The 20,793-nt window shown below is 39.5% G+C and overlaps 1 protein-coding gene across 3 annotated transcripts in view; it reads right to left on the bottom strand.

Moving 5' to 3' along the window:
* Positions 1 to 16,077, bottom strand: part of MTAP (methylthioadenosine phosphorylase) — a 37,145-nt gene extending 21,068 nt beyond the window's left edge. Inside the window, exons 1-2 of one of the 3 annotated variants that reach the window (XM_063422990.1) lie at positions 15,557 to 16,077; positions 10,412 to 10,498 (exon numbers count right to left, since the gene is read on the bottom strand). In XM_063422990.1, the coding sequence (XP_063279060.1) occupies positions 10,412 to 10,498; positions 15,557 to 15,592 (123 nt within the window). In that variant the 5' untranslated portion in view covers positions 15,593 to 16,077. Of the gene's footprint in view, positions 1 to 10,411; positions 10,499 to 14,961; positions 15,080 to 15,556 lie in introns of those variants that run through there. The other 2 variants (XM_063422992.1, XM_063422993.1) reach the window with 2 other exon arrangements.
* Between the last annotated feature and the right edge of the window lie 4,716 nt (positions 16,078 to 20,793).

Genomic DNA, 20,793 nt, shown 5'->3' with positions numbered 1-20,793 from the left:
ATTACCTGCTTTGTGGGTTGTGCTCTGCTCCTGGCCTTCAGGAATCTGAAATACACTGTTGTAGCTTTCCTTTTTGCTAAACTACTAAGAAGATCATGTTTTATTTAGTGATCACAAGTTTGTGTCTTAACTCACACCTCTATGTTTAGAAATGTTCTGTTGCCAGCTACTTGCCAGAAAACAAATAAAATTATAATGCTAGATGCAAGATTTCAATTAGGGTTTAGGTTTTAGTTGTTGATTTTATTAGACATTTGAAAATTTGCAGAGATTTACAATTAACTGGTATAGGAGTCCCATGTTAAAGATACCCACTCCTAATAAAAACATCACCTTCTACTTCCTATTGCACAGCTCTTTTTGGTAATTATTCATGTGAAAGCTCTCCAAAGCACTGTAACTTACTCAATCACCAATGTTTAAATTCTGGCAGACACTCACTACTTCTTTTTAAAGAAAGGGAACATTCCAGAAAATTTATGTTTAGAACTACTGTTTAGTAGTTATTCTGACTTATTTTTCTTTTTTGCAAGGCTCCTTTTAATATTAAACTGTTGATATTTAAGTGTTTAATCTTTACCTTACATATGCTCTTCTCAAACAAATATGGCTTCAAGAGCAAAATTTCCCATGGGGCAAAAGCCCTGCTGTCTAGTGGCCAAGGCAACTTGCCATTGCAACTTTCCATAAAACAGAAGGTTAACAAAAATAAGCATTTTGGGATTTTGTTTTATTTACACACATTTGCTGTGTCAAGTAATAAGCACTTCAGTCCCCAAAATACTACAAAATCCTCTTAAAACTCAAGAGGATTTCCAGCAAAAGTTCTTGCCTCCCATCAAAAAGGTCAGAAAGTCGAAGACTGGGCTTGTTGCTTTGTAAGTAACAGATTCAAGTTTATTGCAAGAGATAGATTTAAGTTTATATCCATTTTCAAAAGACTTGGGGTAGTTTGATATTCATTCCCATCACTGAACTCCACTGAGTTCTAGCATACATTGACAATGCAGAAAGACATAACAGCTTTGAAATTCATTTCAAAATCTAGTTGCTGCAGACAGGATTTCCTTCCCTATCTTCTCATATCCTAGCACTTCAAAAGGCTTCAGGATGGTTGTGTAACAGTACTGTCTGGTGGCCAAGACACCTGACACCTTGGCATTGATTTCTACAAAATGCATGCTGCACATTTTCCAGGTGATATACTGAGTATCTTTTTGGCACATGATTTCTAGAAAAATGGAAGAAAAAAAGAAATACTTGGAACAAAGAGAGCACTGCTAAACGGAGAGCAGGCAGTTTAAGAAAAAAATTGCAGATACTGCACCATGATTGATTAAAAGACATTAAATAAAGATCACACAATCACAGAATTGTTAGGGTTGGAAAAGACCTGTGGAGATCTGCTAATCCAGCCTTCCTGCCAAGCCAGCCTTGCCTAGAGCATACAGGGGCATATCCAGGTGGGCTTTGAGTGTCTCCAGCAAGAGAAGCTCCATGACCTTATTGGGCAGCCTGTTTCAGTGGCAGAGCATTGTAAAGAAATTCTTCCTCATATTACCTTTTAGTTTATGGCCATTACTGCTTATCCTGCCACTGAGCACCACTGAAAAGAGTCTGGTACCATCTGCTGGGCACTCACCTTTGAAATACTTATATATACTGACAAGATCACCTCTCAGTCTTCTCTTCTCTGGACTAAGGTGGCCCAGCTTCCACAGTGTCTCCCCATAAGAGAGATGCTCCAGACCCTGAATCACATCTATGGCCCTACCAGACCCATTCCAGTAGCTCCTTGTCTTTCTTGTACTGAGCAGCCCAGAACTCAACACAGCACTCCAGATGTAGCCTCACCAGGGCCAGGTAGAAGGGGAATCACAGCTCTTGACCTGCTGGCCACACTCTAGCTGCTGAACCTCAGGACAGCATTGGCCCTCCTGACTGCAAGGGAGAACTTGTCATCCACCACCCCAGGTTCTTCTTCACAGAGCTGCTTTCCAGCAGGTCAGCCCCCAGCTGTGCAGGTACTTCCAGTTCTTCCCACCACAGGTGCAGGGCTCTAAACTCGCCCTTGTTAAACCCCATCAGGTTTCTCACCGGTCACCCTCCCAGACACCATCCCCTCAATCTAATTCACCTGCCAGTGATTGTAATGTCTGGGTATTGAGTGAAGTTGCAGTAGAATTGACCAGCTATGTTAAAACTCCTAGTAGTGAATAAACAGAAAAAAGAAAACACATCACTAGCCATCAACACTTGTTGCTATTAGATACTAAAAAGGAGGTCACCAAAGAAAAAAGTTTTGCCAGCATACCCCTCCCCTAAGAAATTACAGCCCAGTACACACCTTTCTTCCCAGAATCTGGGCAGTGAGCCCAGAAACAATCTAACAATTCAACCCATCGCAACCTCCCCCTCTCAGCACCCAGGCAACAAGCCAAAGCAAACCCTTCCTTCTCAAGCGCACCTTGCCCACCCTGCTTTGGCCCAAGAATTAGAAAAAATACCCATAGCTGACAATGTAACTATTTATCAATACATCGATGATATTCTTGTGGGTGGAGATGAAATAAAAGAAGTGAGGGATGCCCAACAGAAAATAATCTCCAACTTAAAAAGCCTTGATTTCCAAATTTCCCCTGAAAGTAAAACTTCTGGGAATTTGATGGAAAGGAAACATGACATGCATACGTTAACCTCCTTCAATCAAATTAAAATGCCAGAATCTACGAAGGAACTGCAACAAATTTTAGGATTACTATTGTTTTGGAGAAAACATATCCCAGATTTTTCTGTAACTGCCAGACCCCCTTACAACCTGCTGAGAAAAGAAAAAAAAAAGGGAATGGGGTGTTTCTCAAGAAGAAGCAATAACATTGTTGATTTTTGAAGTAACTGCTTACCAAGCACTTGGCCCTATTTATCCTACAGATCGTTTCCAGGTGGAATGGAGTTTTGCATCTGCAGGATTGTCAGTACAACAACCTGTTGTCCTGAGAAGCTCTTTAAAAGGCATTAAAGCTGTTAGGAGCTGTGAAAAACTTGGCAATAACTTGGATGGCAGCCCAGACAAATCTGCCTTAGTCACTGAAACAGCACCCCCCTCTTGCCTCAAGCAGTCAACAACTGACTGTGAGGTCAACAGAATCCCAGTGTGAAAAAAGGAAAAGTGGCAAGAAATTCTAAACACTGCAAGCCAAGGGAACTTTGCTGTGGGGTGGGTAGCTTCTCACCAGATAGACGGAAATCTAGCAGGAGATAATACTGTTAAAGCGTTGCAAGAATGGTTTGGAACTTTCCTAAAACCACAAGAAATCCAATCTGATAACGAGTCTCACTTTACTGCAAAAACTGTCCAGGACTGGGCAAAAGGTGAAAGGATCAAATGGGCTTCTCATATCCCTTATAGATGGGGGTTAACAGGTGTTCCAAAATCACTGCTTTTTGCCTGACAGCTCCAAGCGTAAATACATGCTGGATAATTCCTTCATACTAACTTTTCTGTCTTTGGAGACAGACTCTGTTGTGTTTACTTTTCACAGGAGAACTCCGAGGGACATAAAGACCACATAAACCCATGATAAAACTGGTGATACTTTAAACATTATTGGTGTATAGGAACAAAATTAGGAATTTTAAATAGTGCTGATTTAGAACTACTAATTAATAAATTGGTTGTTACAATTAGGAATTTGACAACACCCTTTACAATTGTCCTTATTGGCCTTGGGGATGACTCAGTGGCTATTATCAAACCTATTACCAAACTGACAAAAGGTAAATGTGAATAACCACAAATTGATGATTGATGCACTCAGTGTTGCAAAACAACATCTTTTGGGTCTTAGCTGCCTCCAGTCTCAGTTGTGGATACAGTTAGTTGCTGCCTCAATTATAAAAGAAGGCACTCTTTCTACTGAAATTCAGAAAGTAATTTCGGACAATGCCAATAATTTCGAAAGAGAATTTCAATCTTGGTGGAATACAACCCGGTGATAAACACAGCCACAGCTTTTGTATTGACCATATGTAATGCTTTAGTACATTTGATATTCCCTATTATTGTATTAAGATTGAATCATAATGGAACTATTCTCTATCCTTTCGAGCATAGGAAATGGGCCCATCAAACTGATGAGAAATTGCAAACTATTAATTTAGAACTCTGTATTGCCTGAGAACAACAAGGGTTTATTTGTGAAAGTAATACAATTATAGCTTAGGACATTTGTTTGGACATGGAACAAAATATTTGTCATTTTGACGTTTATCCTAACGAGAATCCTGAAACAGTGCTTCTGCATGTAGGAAATGGATTTGTATGCTTAAGGACTGCTTGTGATGTTGTAGCTGTAGAAAATGTAATCTTGGACACTAAAAATAATTTAAATTTTTGTGTTTGTAACTTTACCAAAATCACAGCTTCTGATTTGTCTTATTCAGCTCCAGTTACTTCTCACCACCTATTACAATCTAATTACATACTGATCCACAAGCTAGGCCTACCCTGATTGGGATGAACCTCACTTTGATAAAGCAATTGTTGCTCCATCAGGATCTAAGTGAAATTTTAGATAAAATCTAGAAAACCTTGATAACAAATTCTGTCATCACATCATTATTCTTCTGACTTTGGTTTTGATTTGCTTTGTCAGCAATCTTATTCTTTATGAATTGGAGAGTGATGAAACAGCTAAAACAATTAACCTCTGTAATGTATGCACACAATTTAGCTTACATACCCCCTCCTATAGATGTACTTAGAGATATTGACACAAGACAAACCATACAAGTAAGCCATAGTCATGAACTGTAAAATGAATTTTTGCCGAAATAAGATAGATTTTAGACATGCAGATTCTAAGCTAATTATGTATTTTGATTTTGTATGATTTATTATGATAACTTTAAAATTTTTTGTTTAATTATTCAAAAATTGTTTAAATTAACATTATCATTATTTTTGTTTTATTTGATTTTGTGAATCATTTATCATTATGATTTGTTTTAGAATTTTGTTAATATTATCATCGTCATTTGTTTTGAAGATTCATTTGTTTTAGAACTTTATTATCCTCATTGTAATTTGTTTTTATCATTGTGATGTGTTTCGAGACTTTATTAATCAACATTAATCACTGTTGCTCGTCTTTTTCCCTTGTTTTCCTTTTTCTCCCTCTATTCTCTTGTTTTCGCTCCCTCTCTCTCTGTCTCTGTTTTCTGGGGTATGCTACCGACATTGAGTCCTGAAGACTTCGTAACAACACAACAAACCCAGCTGCTGGAGCTCTCTTGGTGACAATCGTGAGTCACGAGGTGGAGTAAGACACAGTCCAAAGAGCCCTCATCTGCCTCACAATTGTTGAACAAGGACAGAGGCTGAGACCCCAAGGACCACAAAAACCACAACACAGGAGTTCTTGCCTGACTGAGGTGGGATCCAGGTTTCTCCTGCAGGTGCATTCACTGGACCAAGATGTCCCCTGGAAACCCATGCAGAAACAATGGGACTGTCACGGTATCTGAGCTGTGTTTGCTGAGCTGTGCTCTGGACTGGTCTGTGCTGTACCTTTGCTGTACCTGTTCCCTGAAGTGGAGAGAGAAAGATGGCATCGCTCACGAGATCTACCACCCTTTCCTGGCGAGCTGCCCCTCACCTTGAAAAAGACTAAAAATAAGTCCCCACAGCTTTACCACCTCTGAGATCTCCCTGATGGACCAGACGGATCTATCGATGCATGCCACGAGGACTGTGAAGGTGGTCTGTTGGGTCTCTGCCACAAGGACTCCTGTTGGAAGCTATACCCCCCTCTTTCCTCTTCTCTCGCTCTCTCTTTTTTTTTTTCCTCTATCGCACATAGTGGGTATCAATAAAAGATACATTGATTTTAGTTGAACTGAGTCCTCTCCACCTCTTTTTGCACTTTGAAATCAAAACGAACCATCACGACCGTCCATCGGATCGTGACACCAGCTTTCCAGACTAAGTTCCCTCCCAGTGGCACCAAAGCCTTCAGGTGTGTCAGTCACTCCCCCAGTTTTGTGCCATCTGCAAACTGGCTCAGGATTCATTCTAACCCTTCATCCAGGCTGCTGGTAAAGAGATTGAATAAGACTGGACCAACTATTGACATGTGCATAAAGTCACAGAAACAGACATTTCAAACTATGTGTTAACCATGTAACATAGCTAGTGTATACTTCCATTCTGCTTTCTTTCTCCCACAAGTTCTCTCCAAGTGCTGTGCCTCTACTGTTACCTCAGTCATAGCCAGGAGTGATGATAAAATAACAAAAACTTTCAATGGAGCAATTTGAAATCAAAGTTCTAATACTGTATTTTTAAAGGAGAATTTAATAAAAGGTCCAATAAAAAGTTCTCAAACATTAAAAATTCATAAATGTATTTAACTCCTTCCCTCTTTTCACAAATACAAGTCAGATATATATTATTCATTGTTGCAAAACAGAAAAGAAAGAATAGAACCCTGGGAAATTAACCCCAAATGATTAAAATAACAAACAATCGGAATAAATCCCCTTTGTCTATAATATAAATATGCATAAGGAACTGTTGAAGGGGTGTTTACAGAATTCATTTTTCCCTTGGTCTCACCTCAGAGGCTAGTTGGAACAGAAAATAGAATGAACACAGAACACTTGTGATGAAAAAGCATTTCACAGGTTCTGCAAGCCCCCATTCTACCTGTGAGCTGTTTAGGAACTGAACAATGTACATTGTTTTGAAGAGGTAGAAGAGGAGCTTAAGTATTATGTTACATGGTCAGATTTTCCTGATGCATGCAAAAAACATTCAATTGAAAGGCAGAACTACCCCCTGCTTTGTTTGCCAGATATACTTATGACCAGAAAAAGACGTGGCACCGCTAGGATAATTTTCTAGAGTGGGGAGATCTCTTGCCCACCAGGGAAGGTGATTCAGAACCAAGATCTGTCACCCACAAAGGAAGAGAATCTAACTGAAAATCTATTCTGAACAAAGCTTTTTAGGAGCTTCAAAATTCAATGATGAAGATAAAATTGCTTGGAACAGCATCTATTATTCTGTAGGAGACTAATATTTTCCATATCTGGAGACAGAATCTCAAAAGGTTTTGGGACATTTTCCGTAGAATACCAAATTTTTGATGTACCGAAAATGGTGGAAGCAGACAAAGGAGAAAAGACAGTTGGAATATTAAGAGTTGTAAGCTTAATTATTATTTTTTTAAATATTTATTTAAAGATTTTTTTAAATTTTAAAATTTAAAGGCTTTATTGTTCTGCATTTTTACTATTACAGAACTTGACAGATCATAGAAGGACCAATGTCAACATAGAGAACAGCAAAAAACTGTCATAATAGTTTCCTTTAAACTTTTCCATATTTCCCACATTCCCCAATCCTAAATTTTGTAGTTAAATGATTCCTGGGATTCAAGAAGGCCAAAGCAGAAGACAATTCAAGGACTCTGTATGAGGAAAATGTAAGCTATTATTAATCTTTTAAAATAAAACAAAACAGTGTTTTTCATTAAAGAAAAATCTATTTCGCTACTGTCAAATGTCAAAGGTGCCAAGAAACATCTACTCCAGAAAGATTTTCAATCAAAAATCTTTTGGCACAAGTTTCCTTGTCTAGAAAGTTAAGAATTAAATCTCAAGATTTAAGTAAAGTGGAACTCTGCCTTTTTACATAACAGAAGGAGATGGACATACATTCTAGTAACTATGCTTTGCAATTTCCTTTGGACATTCACTGATTTTCACTTTTCCTAGTTTTGCCTGAACTACATAGTTTAATGTTTCATCTCAGTTTCTCTTGGGAAATAAAAGACCACAAGTTTATTTAAATTAAATTAAGCCCTCTACTTCTTAAATTTTAGGCAGATATCTCTCCACTGTCTTCACAGCTCTATGAAAAAGTATCTTTATGGCAGAAAAGTCGCAATTTGGTTTTATTCCAGTAACAATCAAGAATAAAACATATCCTTAGGAAAAAATGGTAGCAAACTATAAACTTCTAAACTTTTCCAGGCACACTTAAATAAAAATAAAATTGCCCTCTTGCATTCAGCAATAGCTGCTCAACTATGTCGTTCTAAAATTAGAGGTAGGTTGTGTAACACCTCCTTCCTGAATACTAAATAGTCTCAGCAGCAAAGTAAGTGAATATTGATCCACTTAATAACACCAGCTGAATTCGAGGCTTGCTTCTTCTTCAGTAGAAATCCATTGCACTTGGTGCAACTGTAACTTGTGGACTAAGCTCTGCACATCTTACACTATGGCTGATCCACCAGCTGGTGAACTATAAACTGTGTTCAGTCGTTGAAGTTACTGTGACTCCATACAGGAGGAAATCTGCATGAAACAACCATCAGGTCAATGGCCTGATTATCAGAGGTTCAGATCTACTGAGAGAGAGAAGGAAGACAGGCCATTACCAGTGTAAGGATAAAAGCTTTCTGTTTGGTTGTGCTCTCTTTCTTTGACTGTGATCTGACTCCATTCAGGTCAGCTTAATGGTCCCAGTTAAACTCAGGACATTATCTCAAATTCATGCTTGGACTCATACCATGGTATCTTCGTTGTATTCTCATCCCTCTCAAAGAAAAAATATTAATGAGCTCTTTTTTTTTAAGTTCAGCCTATGCTAAATGTGTAATATGCAGGCTCAGACAGAGGCAGTCCATTGACCAAGGTCTCTCACAAACCACAGTAGGCACCAACATTAATTTTCTGCTATTTATGTTGCATTCTGTGAAGAACACAGAAAAAAAGATACTAGATAAGCTACTTACTAGTGGAAAAAAAACCCCAACCAAAGTAGAAAAACCTTCTATACTGACCAAAGGTGCATGGTTGATCATTGCTGATGAAGATTTTTTTCATTTCTTTGTGCAGGAGCCATCCTGGAAGTACTCCTACTCTTCTCAGAAATACTGAACCCTACTGTAGGCCACTTATTGTACTGCAGAATTTGCATCCCCCAAATCCTGTGGCATCTCAGTGCTGTGACAGAACAGACTTTCAAATGCTCTGCTGCCACTGTGCCCTTAACTGATCTGAACAGAGCCCTGTGAGAGAGAAGTGCCCCATCCATCCTAAACAGGAAAGCTTCAGTTAATATCTGCTACAAGCATAGTATTACTTTTGCTTTGTCAGCAGTTTCCAAACACATCCATGCTGTGATGAACATCCATGACTCCCAAGAAACAGGAAATGCAATAGCAATTGGTTTGGTTTAGCCAGTGGATTCTCCTTCAGACCAAAGCTGGCTACCTTTGGAAGCCAGAGTAAAGAAAACAGACAAAATAAGTTCCCTTCGTTCTATTACAATTTGTTAACTAATTCTGAAAGATGACAGAGAAGTCAAATGCATTCTTCTGACTATGTTTTCACTTCCTTTAATATTTGCCTCCTTCCCCTTCCTGAATGGTGGTGGATACAAACTCCTCTTGCTCTTTACACTCCATTTTAAACCATTTTTGAGTGGAGGCATGGATTTGGTTTTCAGTCACACACCATACCACTGAGTTTTCTGGCAAGCTTCCAATCACAAAGCAGCACTTGCTACCAGATACCAAGATATTTTTTTGTATGTACACTGGTAGATTGCATAAGATATAATTCTAATAGCAATTATAAAGCACTCAGACTCCCCATGTCCTGCAACATTGCCTAAGATCCAAGCTCTTCTATGAGCTTCATGTAACAACTAGAACATCTCTCCCCTTTGATATCCTGCCTATAAAACTCTCTTATCCTTTGTCTCACCTGTACTACAAATGCTTTGTGCCAGGAATTGTCCTTCAAAACATACCCAATGCTGTGTATAGAGCAACAGCCCTAGCCACCACTTCCTTCTGCAGAGGAAAAGTACAGGATCAATGTAAAGGAGAACTGTTCAGGTGTACCAGTGTCACAAAACCAGTTTCAGAGCTTAATTTTCAAATAATTTTCAAATTCTGTGGCTATAAGCATGATCTTACACTGGCACGTAAAACAATATTCATTAGTTACAGGGAAAATGGTGTCTCATATATCTCAAAGGATGGTTTTCTGCAATTCAGAAAGGTTCCTAGACCACTCTGACAGATAATACATGTCACACACAAGTAAAAATTTGAAAGAGATGAAAGAGATTTATCCCTTGACTGTAAATAGAGCACTGAGTTTCCAAATTAATCCAGTCTACAAATGAGAAGAGGTATAGTCTCCTTTGCACATCGTCTTTGTAATAATACTTTGTTTTTACAAACTAAGAAACCCACAATACATAGCAACTGAACAATTGTGTCAGCACCTCCTTTACACATTAATTTACCAGTCTGAAAATTCTTAAAGCATACAAACATCTTGAAAATTGGCAAAAAGTTTCAGTAATAAATAAAAAGGTTATACAGACCTTGCCATAAGGAGTGTCAACGTATTTTTCTGTTCTTCCCTCTAAGATATCCGGATCATCCAAGCCAGTTCCACCGATAATTCCAATCTTACACAGAAAGTATATATTAGTCTTCTTGCAATTCACATTTAACTGCAAGCCTGAAAAACTAACCAGGCAGCTACAAAATACATCTTCTTCTCAAGATGAGGCTAGACTACACATCAACAAAGCATAATATGTCCACCACATTTTTCCAGAATGCAAATTTCAAATACCTGATTTTAAACAACTGTATTTAGCTTGCCAATTTGTTACCCCATGATTCGCCTCTTTAAGATACGAAAACAAAAACAAAAACACCCCCCAAAACAAAACAAACCTCCAAAAAACCCCAACCAACCAACCAAAAAACCCCCAAAACAACAACAAAAAAACCACCACCACCAAACAAACAAACAAAAACCAACCAAACAAACAAAAAAACCCAAAAACAAACAAAAAAAACCACCACCCAAAAAAACAACAACAAAAAAGCACAAAGATGTACCATTAAACATTTATTTCCAATATAAAAATTAAGACTGCTATTTGGGAATGCCTGTAGTGACTGAGAAATACATGTAGAAAGCCCATTAAAACAAAAGCTTCTTGCTTATACGGACAAAAAGTCTTACATATAACCACCACACTGAGTATCAGGCTGTCATGGTTTTAGGCCCAGCTGGAAGTTAAGCACCACACAGCCACTTGCTTAAACCCCTCTTCTTTCCTCCTGGACTCCAGTGGAATGGGGAGTGGAATTAAAGTAAAACATGTATGTTGATATAAGAAAAGTTTAATAACTGAAAACAAAGTAAAATATGGTAAAACGGATAATTGTAATAAATACTAATAATGATAAAAAAGGGAAAAACTAGCGATGCACAGTACAACTGCACCCATTGACTAATGCCAGACCCCCTTTCTCAAAATCAGACACAGTTACGGGTAACTCCCTCAGTTTATATAGTGGGTATGACATCCCATGGTATGGAATATCCCTTCAATTAGCCTAGGTCACCTGTCCCAGCTATGCTCCCTCCCAGTTTTGTTTGCATACCCTGTCCACTCTGTCCCTGGCAGAGTATGAGACAGGGATAAAAGAAGTCCATGATTTAGGATTAACATGACTCAGTAAGACCCAAAACATCAGTGTGTTATCAACACCATTCTCATTCTGAATCCAAAACACAACACTGGAACAGCTACTGAGGGGAAATTACTGTAGCAGTAACCAGGACACAGGCATTTCTATATGGTATTACACCTCACAAACAAAGAAAACTTTTTGGAAAAAGATTAGTCTTTTGTGTTGACTCGACAAAATCTAAGAAGTTTCCCAACTAAAATCCCTGTTGTGTTTTGATTTGCCTGTGACTGCATATTCCAGCTAAGGAAAATGCATCTGATTTTTCTTGTTTCTAGTTCATCATTGAAAAGTAACTTGGTTTTTGTCTCTCTAGGAATAATCAGATTTTCAATCAAGTCAATTTTTTCCTTCAGTTCAGAAAACTTGCAACTCTTCGGATGGCATAGTTATTGTCAAGCTTTTCACAAATGAAAGCTGAGTAATGGTATTTAAAAGTGATGTCCCCATTTATCACAGAGAAATGAGTGGGTTTTTTTTCTTCAGTGTGACTATTTGCAAAGTTTGTATCAAGCTGAACTCATATCATGACTGATTTGCATAGCAGGGAAGAACAAAATCTGAACCATTCTGACATAACTTACTACCACAAAGACTGAAAACTTCCCAAGTAAAACTTTCAGACTTCAACATTCAACACCCTCCTCCACAACACACACAGAGCTGCCTCTTACTCTAGCATTTTCTTACTTTCACTTTCGTAGAGACCCCATCTGTTCAACCATTGTATTAGCTGGCTCATTAAGCACTTCTTTTCAACAAGCAGAGACTCTGTGGTTTTTGTTACTTACAAACACTTCTCTAACAAAGCTTTCCACGCCCAGTGGTGCAAACGCTGATACGATGAGATAGTTTTAACCGATCTCCTACTTCCTTCTGCTACCCCCCTGTGGAGCACGAGAAAAAGTGCTAAGGAAAATAGCAGTACTAACCCACATGCTTTGACCCTGAATACACACACAAGCTTTAGGGAAGACCTAGATCATTGTTTCCAGTAGTATTGATGGGTCTGTCCCCATGTTGCTCGTGTTGCTTAGTTCTCACAAAGGTTCTAACTCGAATTGCTCATTAAAATCCTGAAAACTACACACGCTTTAGGATGAATAACAAATTGCCTTAAGAATCGTGGAAGGTATGAAACACAAACAATCACAAAACTCAAAATCAACAAAATACTATCTTTATTCATGCATACATTCAGTAAACACTGATGATTGCTACATTAACAGAAGACAGGTCCAGAATGGTGCCTTTTCAATCTAGGAAAAACAAAAGGGTTCTTCAGCAACTTTACTAGTTTTAGCTGGGTATAACACTTGTTATACTAGTGCGCTTTGACTTATGATTCAAAAGGGAACTGAACTTTTACATGTAGCAAAGTGAAAGTTGTTGGGACTGAGGAAAAGTGTGCAATGCTGGAGAGAGCAACTACAGATGCAAGACATCAATGTTATTTTGGAATTGCAATGCTTTAAATTTATTATAAACACACAGATCCATCACAGTAACAGACTGTTCTGTACAGAAAGCAGCACGCCTAGTCTGTGGCAGCATAGGCCTGGTGTGGTTGTTCTCAAATCTGTTCTCAGGCTTCATAACCCAGCTGCTGCAGTGGCATCAACACACTTTGGCTGCACTGTTCAGTTCCTGCATAGGCTTTTACACCAATAGCCATGCTGTCAGAAATGGCAGACTGCAATGAACTTGCAAAATATTCACAGCTCCCAGGGTGCAGAACCCAAAGCACAGAAGACCTAGACCACGCTGAGTTTGTTCTGCCTTCTACCCACTGCAAACTCAGTGGCAGTCTGGACAACCCTCAGGCCCCGAGGCAACACTAGCTAGAGAAATGCTGGGCTCATTTATAATTCACCAGAGAGCTACTTCAGTGGAAGGAAAGTTAGGCCAGCAGAGATTTTTGAAGTTTTTGAAGCTGATTCTAACAAACATGTAAGGTCAACTTGGAGCTGGCAGCTCTAATCCTAAAATTAATTTTACCTGACAATTATTTTTCCTCAAGTTTGTTTACATGATCTCCAGAAATACTATCTGCATCTGGGAACTAGACACAAAAATCTGATTCTATACTAAATTCTGCCTTCCAAACCTTCCAGTGAATTATTAAAATGAATGCAGATGCTCTAGGCTTAATGGGAGAGATACCCTACATCTTGGTTCTGGCCAGGACAGGATTAATTTTTGCAGTAGCCTGGGAGGGCCATGACTAGGACCCAGAAGTTGTGCTGTATGACTTTGTGTCTTTTCCCAGAAACAGGGCAAGGGGCCCCGGGTCAGGTAGCAGTTGGGTGGCTTTGGGCTGTGCATAGTGGTGAGCAGTTGCATACCATCTGCTCACTTCTCTCGATTATATAGTTGCTGTCACTGTTTGTTTTCTTATCTAATTGTTGTTTCCAGTAAATTGTTCTTATCTCAACCCATGATCTTCATCTTTTGTGACTCCAACTCTGTTCTCATTCTGCTGCAGGGGGTGGGGAGATGTGTGGTTTGGAGTGGTTTCAGAGGGAACATCAAATTGGAGAGCACCATGTCTAAACCACAACACCCCCGTCAGGGAGCTGAGTTCTATTCCCACCTACCAGCCCAGGTGCTGAGAATATGGGAAGACAGAGAGGATGTAACCAAGGAAGAGCAGATTTGCCTTTCTTCAAAAGCCAGAGGACTGACACCTAGGAATGACCTCAAGAATGGAAAGATGTATTCTCCATTACAGACTTTGTATCCTACAAAGGGACACAAATGATGTAAGCTGTAAAAGAGGCTATATGGAAGGTTATCTGGAATTAAATCTCAAGTAAAATTGCACTACAGCAGAGTGAATCTCAAACACTGGCATGAAGAGCAACAGAAGTGAGACGCAAAAAAAAAAAGTTATCACATCAGTAATTACAAAAATTAAACACATTTCTCTGTGGAAGTCCAAGTAACAATAACACTGAAGTGCACGCCTTTCTTCACCTGGTGTTTGGTGAACTTCTCCAAGTAGGTTTAAACCAAAGGCATAGAGCTGTCAGTGCAGTAACAGGTTACGCTTGTTTATCTGTGGGTGTTAAACACTAATACATATCATTATCACCCATGGGTCTTTTTGACAACTAACCACCAACAAATCCGTCTGTATTCCTCTCATCTGTTTTGGGGATACTGAGAAAGGGATGGATGGCATTACAAATAATTTTGCTTAAAAGAACATAAACATCGAGGTGCTTCTAATTTACACTTAAAAGAATAAATCGGTACATTGAAGACAGGTCGTAACTGTTTTCTACGCACCAAACCGATTGGGATTTTTCTACTGCACCACAGAGAAACAATGCATAGTTCGTGAAAACTCCTATTTCAGCCTGACCACCGGCCTGCTTACCCCCGGTGCCATCACCGCTCTGAGCAGCTCTTCAAACACACAGGAGACAAGTCTTAAGAGAGGAAGTTCTGCACTGCTCACTTCTGCCAAGGCTTAGAGTTTCCGTGCGCGTTTAAAAACAGAGGCCACGGCTACAGACCCACCACGATCCCTGTCACTGACAAACCCAACACGCTGCACAACAGGTCAGATAACCGGAAAAGGAGAAAAGGAGATCTCTCCGGATTAACCAAAAAAAAAAAAAAAAAGGTCTCTCTTTCGGACGGGGCCTGGGCGAGGGAGCGCTGGGGCGGGCACCGCCCCCCACAGTGGCACCGCGGCGCTCCCGGGCCCGCTCCCGGCAGGCGGCGCACGAGGAGGCTGGGAAGGCGGCAGGAAGCGGGGAAGGACGCAGCGGGCAGGAGAAGGGAGGGAGGAAGGAAGGAAAGGAGGCAGCACCTCCCGGCACGCGCTCGGCAACGCCGGGAGGGCAGCGGCGCGGTCCTCGCCATCTGGCTCCCGCAGCCGCCCCGACACGGTGGCGGGGAGGGTTTGCGGGCGGCGGTGGACGCCACCTCCTCCTTCCTGAGGCGCGGCTGGGCGGAAGCGCGCTTACCTTGACGGGCACCGAGGCGGCGGCGGCGGCGGCCATGCTGGCGGGAGGGCGGGGCGGCGCCGCGGGGCGCGCAGCCCGCCGGAGAGGGGCGCTCGCCGCCGGCAGGGGGAGCACCCGCCCGCGCTGTGGGCCGTGGGTGCCGGGCCGGGGAGCGCCGGGCGGGGCTCTCGGAGCGCCCGCGGGGCTCGGCAGTGCCGGGCCGTGAGGGGAATGAGAACCCTGCCGTGCGTAATGCCGCTTGATTAGCAGGCAGAGCGTCCGTCTTGCTTGCTTCTTAGTCCTTCCGACCTGCACGCTCCCCTGCGACTCTGGGAACCTCCGCTGCGTGGAGCCGCCGTGCGTGTGATTGAGATAATTCGTCGACCTACAGGTGGAACTGTGCTCGAATTGCCAGGCCCTGGCTCGGTCTCTCTGAGAACTTAACTTTCAGAGGTCTGTATTTCAGTCAGACCACCTTTCCATGTTTCCGGAAACACAGCAGTTTATTTGACTTTCCCTCCGGTTCAAATCCTTGAATTTGCTAACAGAGGTGCAGCTAAACTGCACCACAAAATCTGAAGCATTCTTTAAAACAGTAACGTGAAGTGAAAACGTGCTAATTAGCAGTGGAGTGCCAGAAACGGCAAAATGAGACAAAAATTCTAGCTCTAACCCACATGAAAATTCCTAATTTAGAATATTTTTAACAAAGCAAAAGAAGTTTGTTTTAAATTTTAAAAAAATCTAATTAATTTAGAGTTTTAACGTGGTCCAAATTAAGGGTTGTCTTTTCAATCTCCAAAAATATGTCTGTGAACAAATGCAGCACGTCTTGCAAAAAATAAAAATAGTTCTTTTTGAAGTACACATACATAGAAATTTTACATGTGTTTAGCACTCCAAGCAAAATAGAGCTTCAAGTGATAGAAAAAGTTAAACAAAAGATATACAATATACTTCTATTGTATATTAATAATTAAAATTTTCCTTTCTGTGGTATTTTTTCCTGTTGCTACAAGTCCATACATTTAGGAGCAACATTTGTTTTACCGTACCACAGTCCTACATTTTGAGACACATCAATAGTTTTTTATATATTTATGCATTTTATTTCTAAAAGTAGTTACAAATCTATATATATATTTTTTAAAATATATAGCTTTCCAGCCACTATCTTGTTAATTGGAAATACTTGCAAAAATGTTTGACATGTTTTCTTTAAAGCAACTTTATCTACTGGAGACCCCTTGGCCACCCAGACCATTCTCACATGCCTCTCGGTGCTACCTGCCTGTTAAAAAACTGTCCCACATCTGCTAGTAAATGCCAGCTCAGATTCATCACTGAACGTATGTCCTACATTTTAGCTGCTAAGATCTTGAGCCAGTTCTTTGTATACCAAAAGAAACAGATACTCCCAATAACTTACGGCAGTAGCAACTAGTGCTGAATTCATGCTTCAGCTGGAATTTGCTCTCTGTGCAGCTTTAAACACTTTTTAAACACTTCTTTTAAAAAAACCCACTGTTTTCAGTGTGTGCTAGTGCTCTTCATGCACTGCTGGGATGTTTGTCACCAAGGCTGAAACCTTCTTACTGCAGGTCAAAATGAAGAGCGTGCCGATAAGAAATTTACTTTGGAAAACTGTGATATAAAGAGAGAAAGAAGGACGTGAGTGATGCTACATGTTAACTTCTTTGGCTGAAGTTACAGTTTTTCAGATGAAGTTGTAGCTGACTTCTTTTAAGGCTTCAGTGTGTAGGCATAATGCCACAATACGTCTCAATTTTACTGTGTGTTTCTTGTTCTGTTGAAGGCATATGTTCTGCTTTTAGCGTACAGAATCTTGTAATGAATAATTCTTGGCAGTTCTTTCTGTTTGATCCTAAGTTCTCCTCTGCTGAGTTGCTCATAAAAAGCTGCGTCAGTTGTGTTGCAGGTATTCATCTTTGACCACAATTACATGCAATATATTTGCTTTTTGAATATGAGAGTTTGTGTTGCTTAAATAGCGCGAAAGTATTCACTATTTGCACTCTCAGGGGCCGGCAGCTAAGAGTTGGTTCTTACTCCTCTTTAAAGCACCCAGCTTCGTACCTGTGGCTTCTCTGGTGTGTTTTGTACAAGTCTTGCTCTGTCTGCATAATGCTTCCCATATATTGACATTAAATCTGAACACTGAGCAGCAGGCCAACAAGACTGCTCACGTTGGATTGTTAATGACATAGATACTAAGAGAATTGTGGAGCTGGAAGCTCAAAAGGAGCTTCCTTAGTTGGAGTTTTGGATGATGGCTGGTCAGAGCAACTGTTTTGGCACAGTGCGGACAATGACAGACAGCTTAGAATCAGAAAAGGGGCTAAAAAACTGCACTCTTGAAGTACGTTTTCACACTTGATATCATGTGAATTTCAGTTTAGCAGTTTACTAGAAGGAAAACCTGTATCAGTATGAAATTTGACACTTCTTCAATTGAGGTGTTTATCAACAATTAGTGAGTTTGCATTACTTATAACCTAGATCAAGGCATACATGTATTTAAGCCTTCAAAATTATTTACGGATCAGTCATGGGTAAGAAACAGTGCTTTGTGAAATGAACATTTTAAATACTTTCATTTCTGTACACCATATGCTTTTGATATCTCAGTTTTGAATAGCTTAAAATTCTGTTGTAGGATTGAGAGGTGCAATCTAGTTCAGGGACTGTTCATTAGGAAACTCTAATCTAGAAATCTTTAACACTAGCCTTATCATTGTAAGTAGTCAGATTTCTACAACAGCCATTTGAAATTGGAAGCAGGTAATTGAGCACCATCCCAGCAAAAACAAAATGTTCAGGAAAACACAATGAACATAAACTATTAAAGAGATACTTGTTACAGGATTACTAGAGAGGTTGTGATTTCACTTCAGTTTCATTTATGACATTACAGAAAAGAACACCTTAAAATAAAGTGATGGCTTTGTATTTTCCCAGAGATTGGACTTTACTTCATATTCTAAATAGTGAACTGTAAATCAATCTATCTAAATAAAAAGGAACAGCTAAATGATGCTGCATTTTTTCAAAAATAAAAGAAACGGACAATTACTTGGAATCTTTCTGCTTTGATTTCTCAGTTTTTCCGTTGGCTTTGTCCCATGGGCAGTGTTTCCTTGGTTGAAGTTAAAATAATGTGTAAAAATTAAATCTCATTTACACCTTACACCATTCAAAAATACAAAAGAACCTTTAGATGAAAATATTAAAATAGGTAGTTTATATATCAGATGAATGCCTTTCAAGCTTAAATGTAAAGTAATTTTTTATGTCTCAAGGGAATTTTTGTGGAAGTCTATATGTAGTCAATGCCTGAAAGCCCTGAAAGTCCTTAGAAGTCTGGAAAGACCTGACAGTTTAAGTCCACCACAACTGTTCTAACAGTTTGGGTCATAGGGCTCACAGAGCTTGGAAACCTTGACCAAATGAACAGAAACATTTATTGATAGTGTAGGAAATACTTTAATTACAAAAATACTGTGTTATTTAGGTAAATACAGAAAACAGTCTGTGTATAAGAAGATAATTCTTCACAGTACAAACTAAAGCCCAGAAAAGGTCTGTTGTGGGCAGCTAGGATGCAGTGACCCTCGAGTTTTAATCCATCTTCAGACATCAAATATTTTCATGCATATAAATAATTTAAACCCTATCCCTCCTGAAGTCAGAATCGTGATGGTAATCAACCTTAACTGTGTTAAGGGGTGTTCAGATTGGCTAGAATGTATCTGTGAGAATGCTTTGAAGATGAAAAGCTCTAAGTTCTTACTTTTCTTATTACAACAAAAGTTGCTGTAAATAAATAACAGTGCTGTGTAGACATAGCTGAGCTTTGAATTGCTTTTGCTAATATTACTTCAAAGAAACAGTATTTGCATGGAAGAAGGGAAAATAAAGCCTCAGTCAAATCCAGTTTACCTTCTCGATTCATTCATGCTGATCTCACTGTCAAGAGTTCCCATTACGTTGTACTGCTTGTAGACTTTTTTGTTTCTGCCCTACAAGTTCACAGAATGTTTTCAATAGTGATAGAGTATTACATGTGTTAGAAGAAGAATATTCTGTGTTCATCTGTATCAGACAAAATTTGACCCAAAAAGGAAGCCCATATTTGCCATTTGCTCTCACTGTGAAACTAGCTTTCTCTTTCAAATTCCATGTTCATTTCATCTTTGTTCCTGTATCCTGGAAACAATTTTCTGGTCCCTGTCTCCAAAATAATGATTTATGATTTCAACTGATTTCAAAGAAAAATTAATTTCTGTGTTTGGTGTTAGGACAAACAAATTTTAAAGCATAAATAAACTTAAGGACTACTGTGTGTAAACATTGAGTCAGGTTCAGGAATATTTGAAAACCTAAGTTTCCAACTCTTTATTGTGATCCACTACCTAAACTACTAGTTTATTGTTTCTACAGATGTCTCGTGGAGCAGAGAGGTCTGTGAACCCTTAAAAACATGCCAGCAAAAGGCTAACAGAGGAAGTTCAAAAGACTGGAGCTGAAGACATCTGTCTTTACACAGACTGCTGTGCGACTGTAGCACTTTATATTGGTCTATCCATTTGTAAAATGAGCAGTTAGGTTTTCCCTAATTTGAAACAAGTGTTTTGAAGGGACAATTTCAGCAAAACAAACACAGAAGTTCCTTCTCTAGCATGATTTTTTTCCCAAGGAGGAACCGTGAGGAAGACGACCTCATCATCTTCAAAGTTGTGGTGTGCACTAAATAACCTTAATTCAATGAAGATTGCACAGTCCACAGACAGAGCAACCCTTGCATTTACAACAGAGAATTTTTCATCTTACACTGATTTTACTGCATATACTGGTATAATTCTGAAAGTGTCCATGCAAAGAAACACTCACTGTGAGCTCAGTATGTAGAATCTGCAAGGTAAGATAGTGGAATTCAGAAACCTGACTTTTGACATTACTGACATAAGCTAGTTCAGAAATTAAAATCTGTACTGCTATTAATGAGGTCATACTTTTATTCCTGGTTGTAATGTACGGACTCAAAGTTCCCATTATCTTCAGTGATGCTACAGAGAAAAGAGAACCTCAGATCATGTAGGAATGGTGACAGAATATGAGCATTATTCTAATTAATAGCTGCATTGGTCTGCTAGAGTTAAGATGTGAGTGGTTCTCTCTAATTTGGTCCACATACCAGTTAATTAGTTTTTGTTCATGAAGTACATGGCTGCATCCAT

Source organism: Prinia subflava, chromosome Z, assembly GCF_021018805.1.
Source record: "Prinia subflava isolate CZ2003 ecotype Zambia chromosome Z, Cam_Psub_1.2, whole genome shotgun sequence".
In the NCBI taxonomy this organism is placed as follows: domain Eukaryota; kingdom Metazoa; phylum Chordata; class Aves; order Passeriformes; family Cisticolidae; genus Prinia; species Prinia subflava.
Note: the sequence above shows the minus strand (reverse complement) of the source record. Positions and strands in the feature narration are given on the sequence as shown.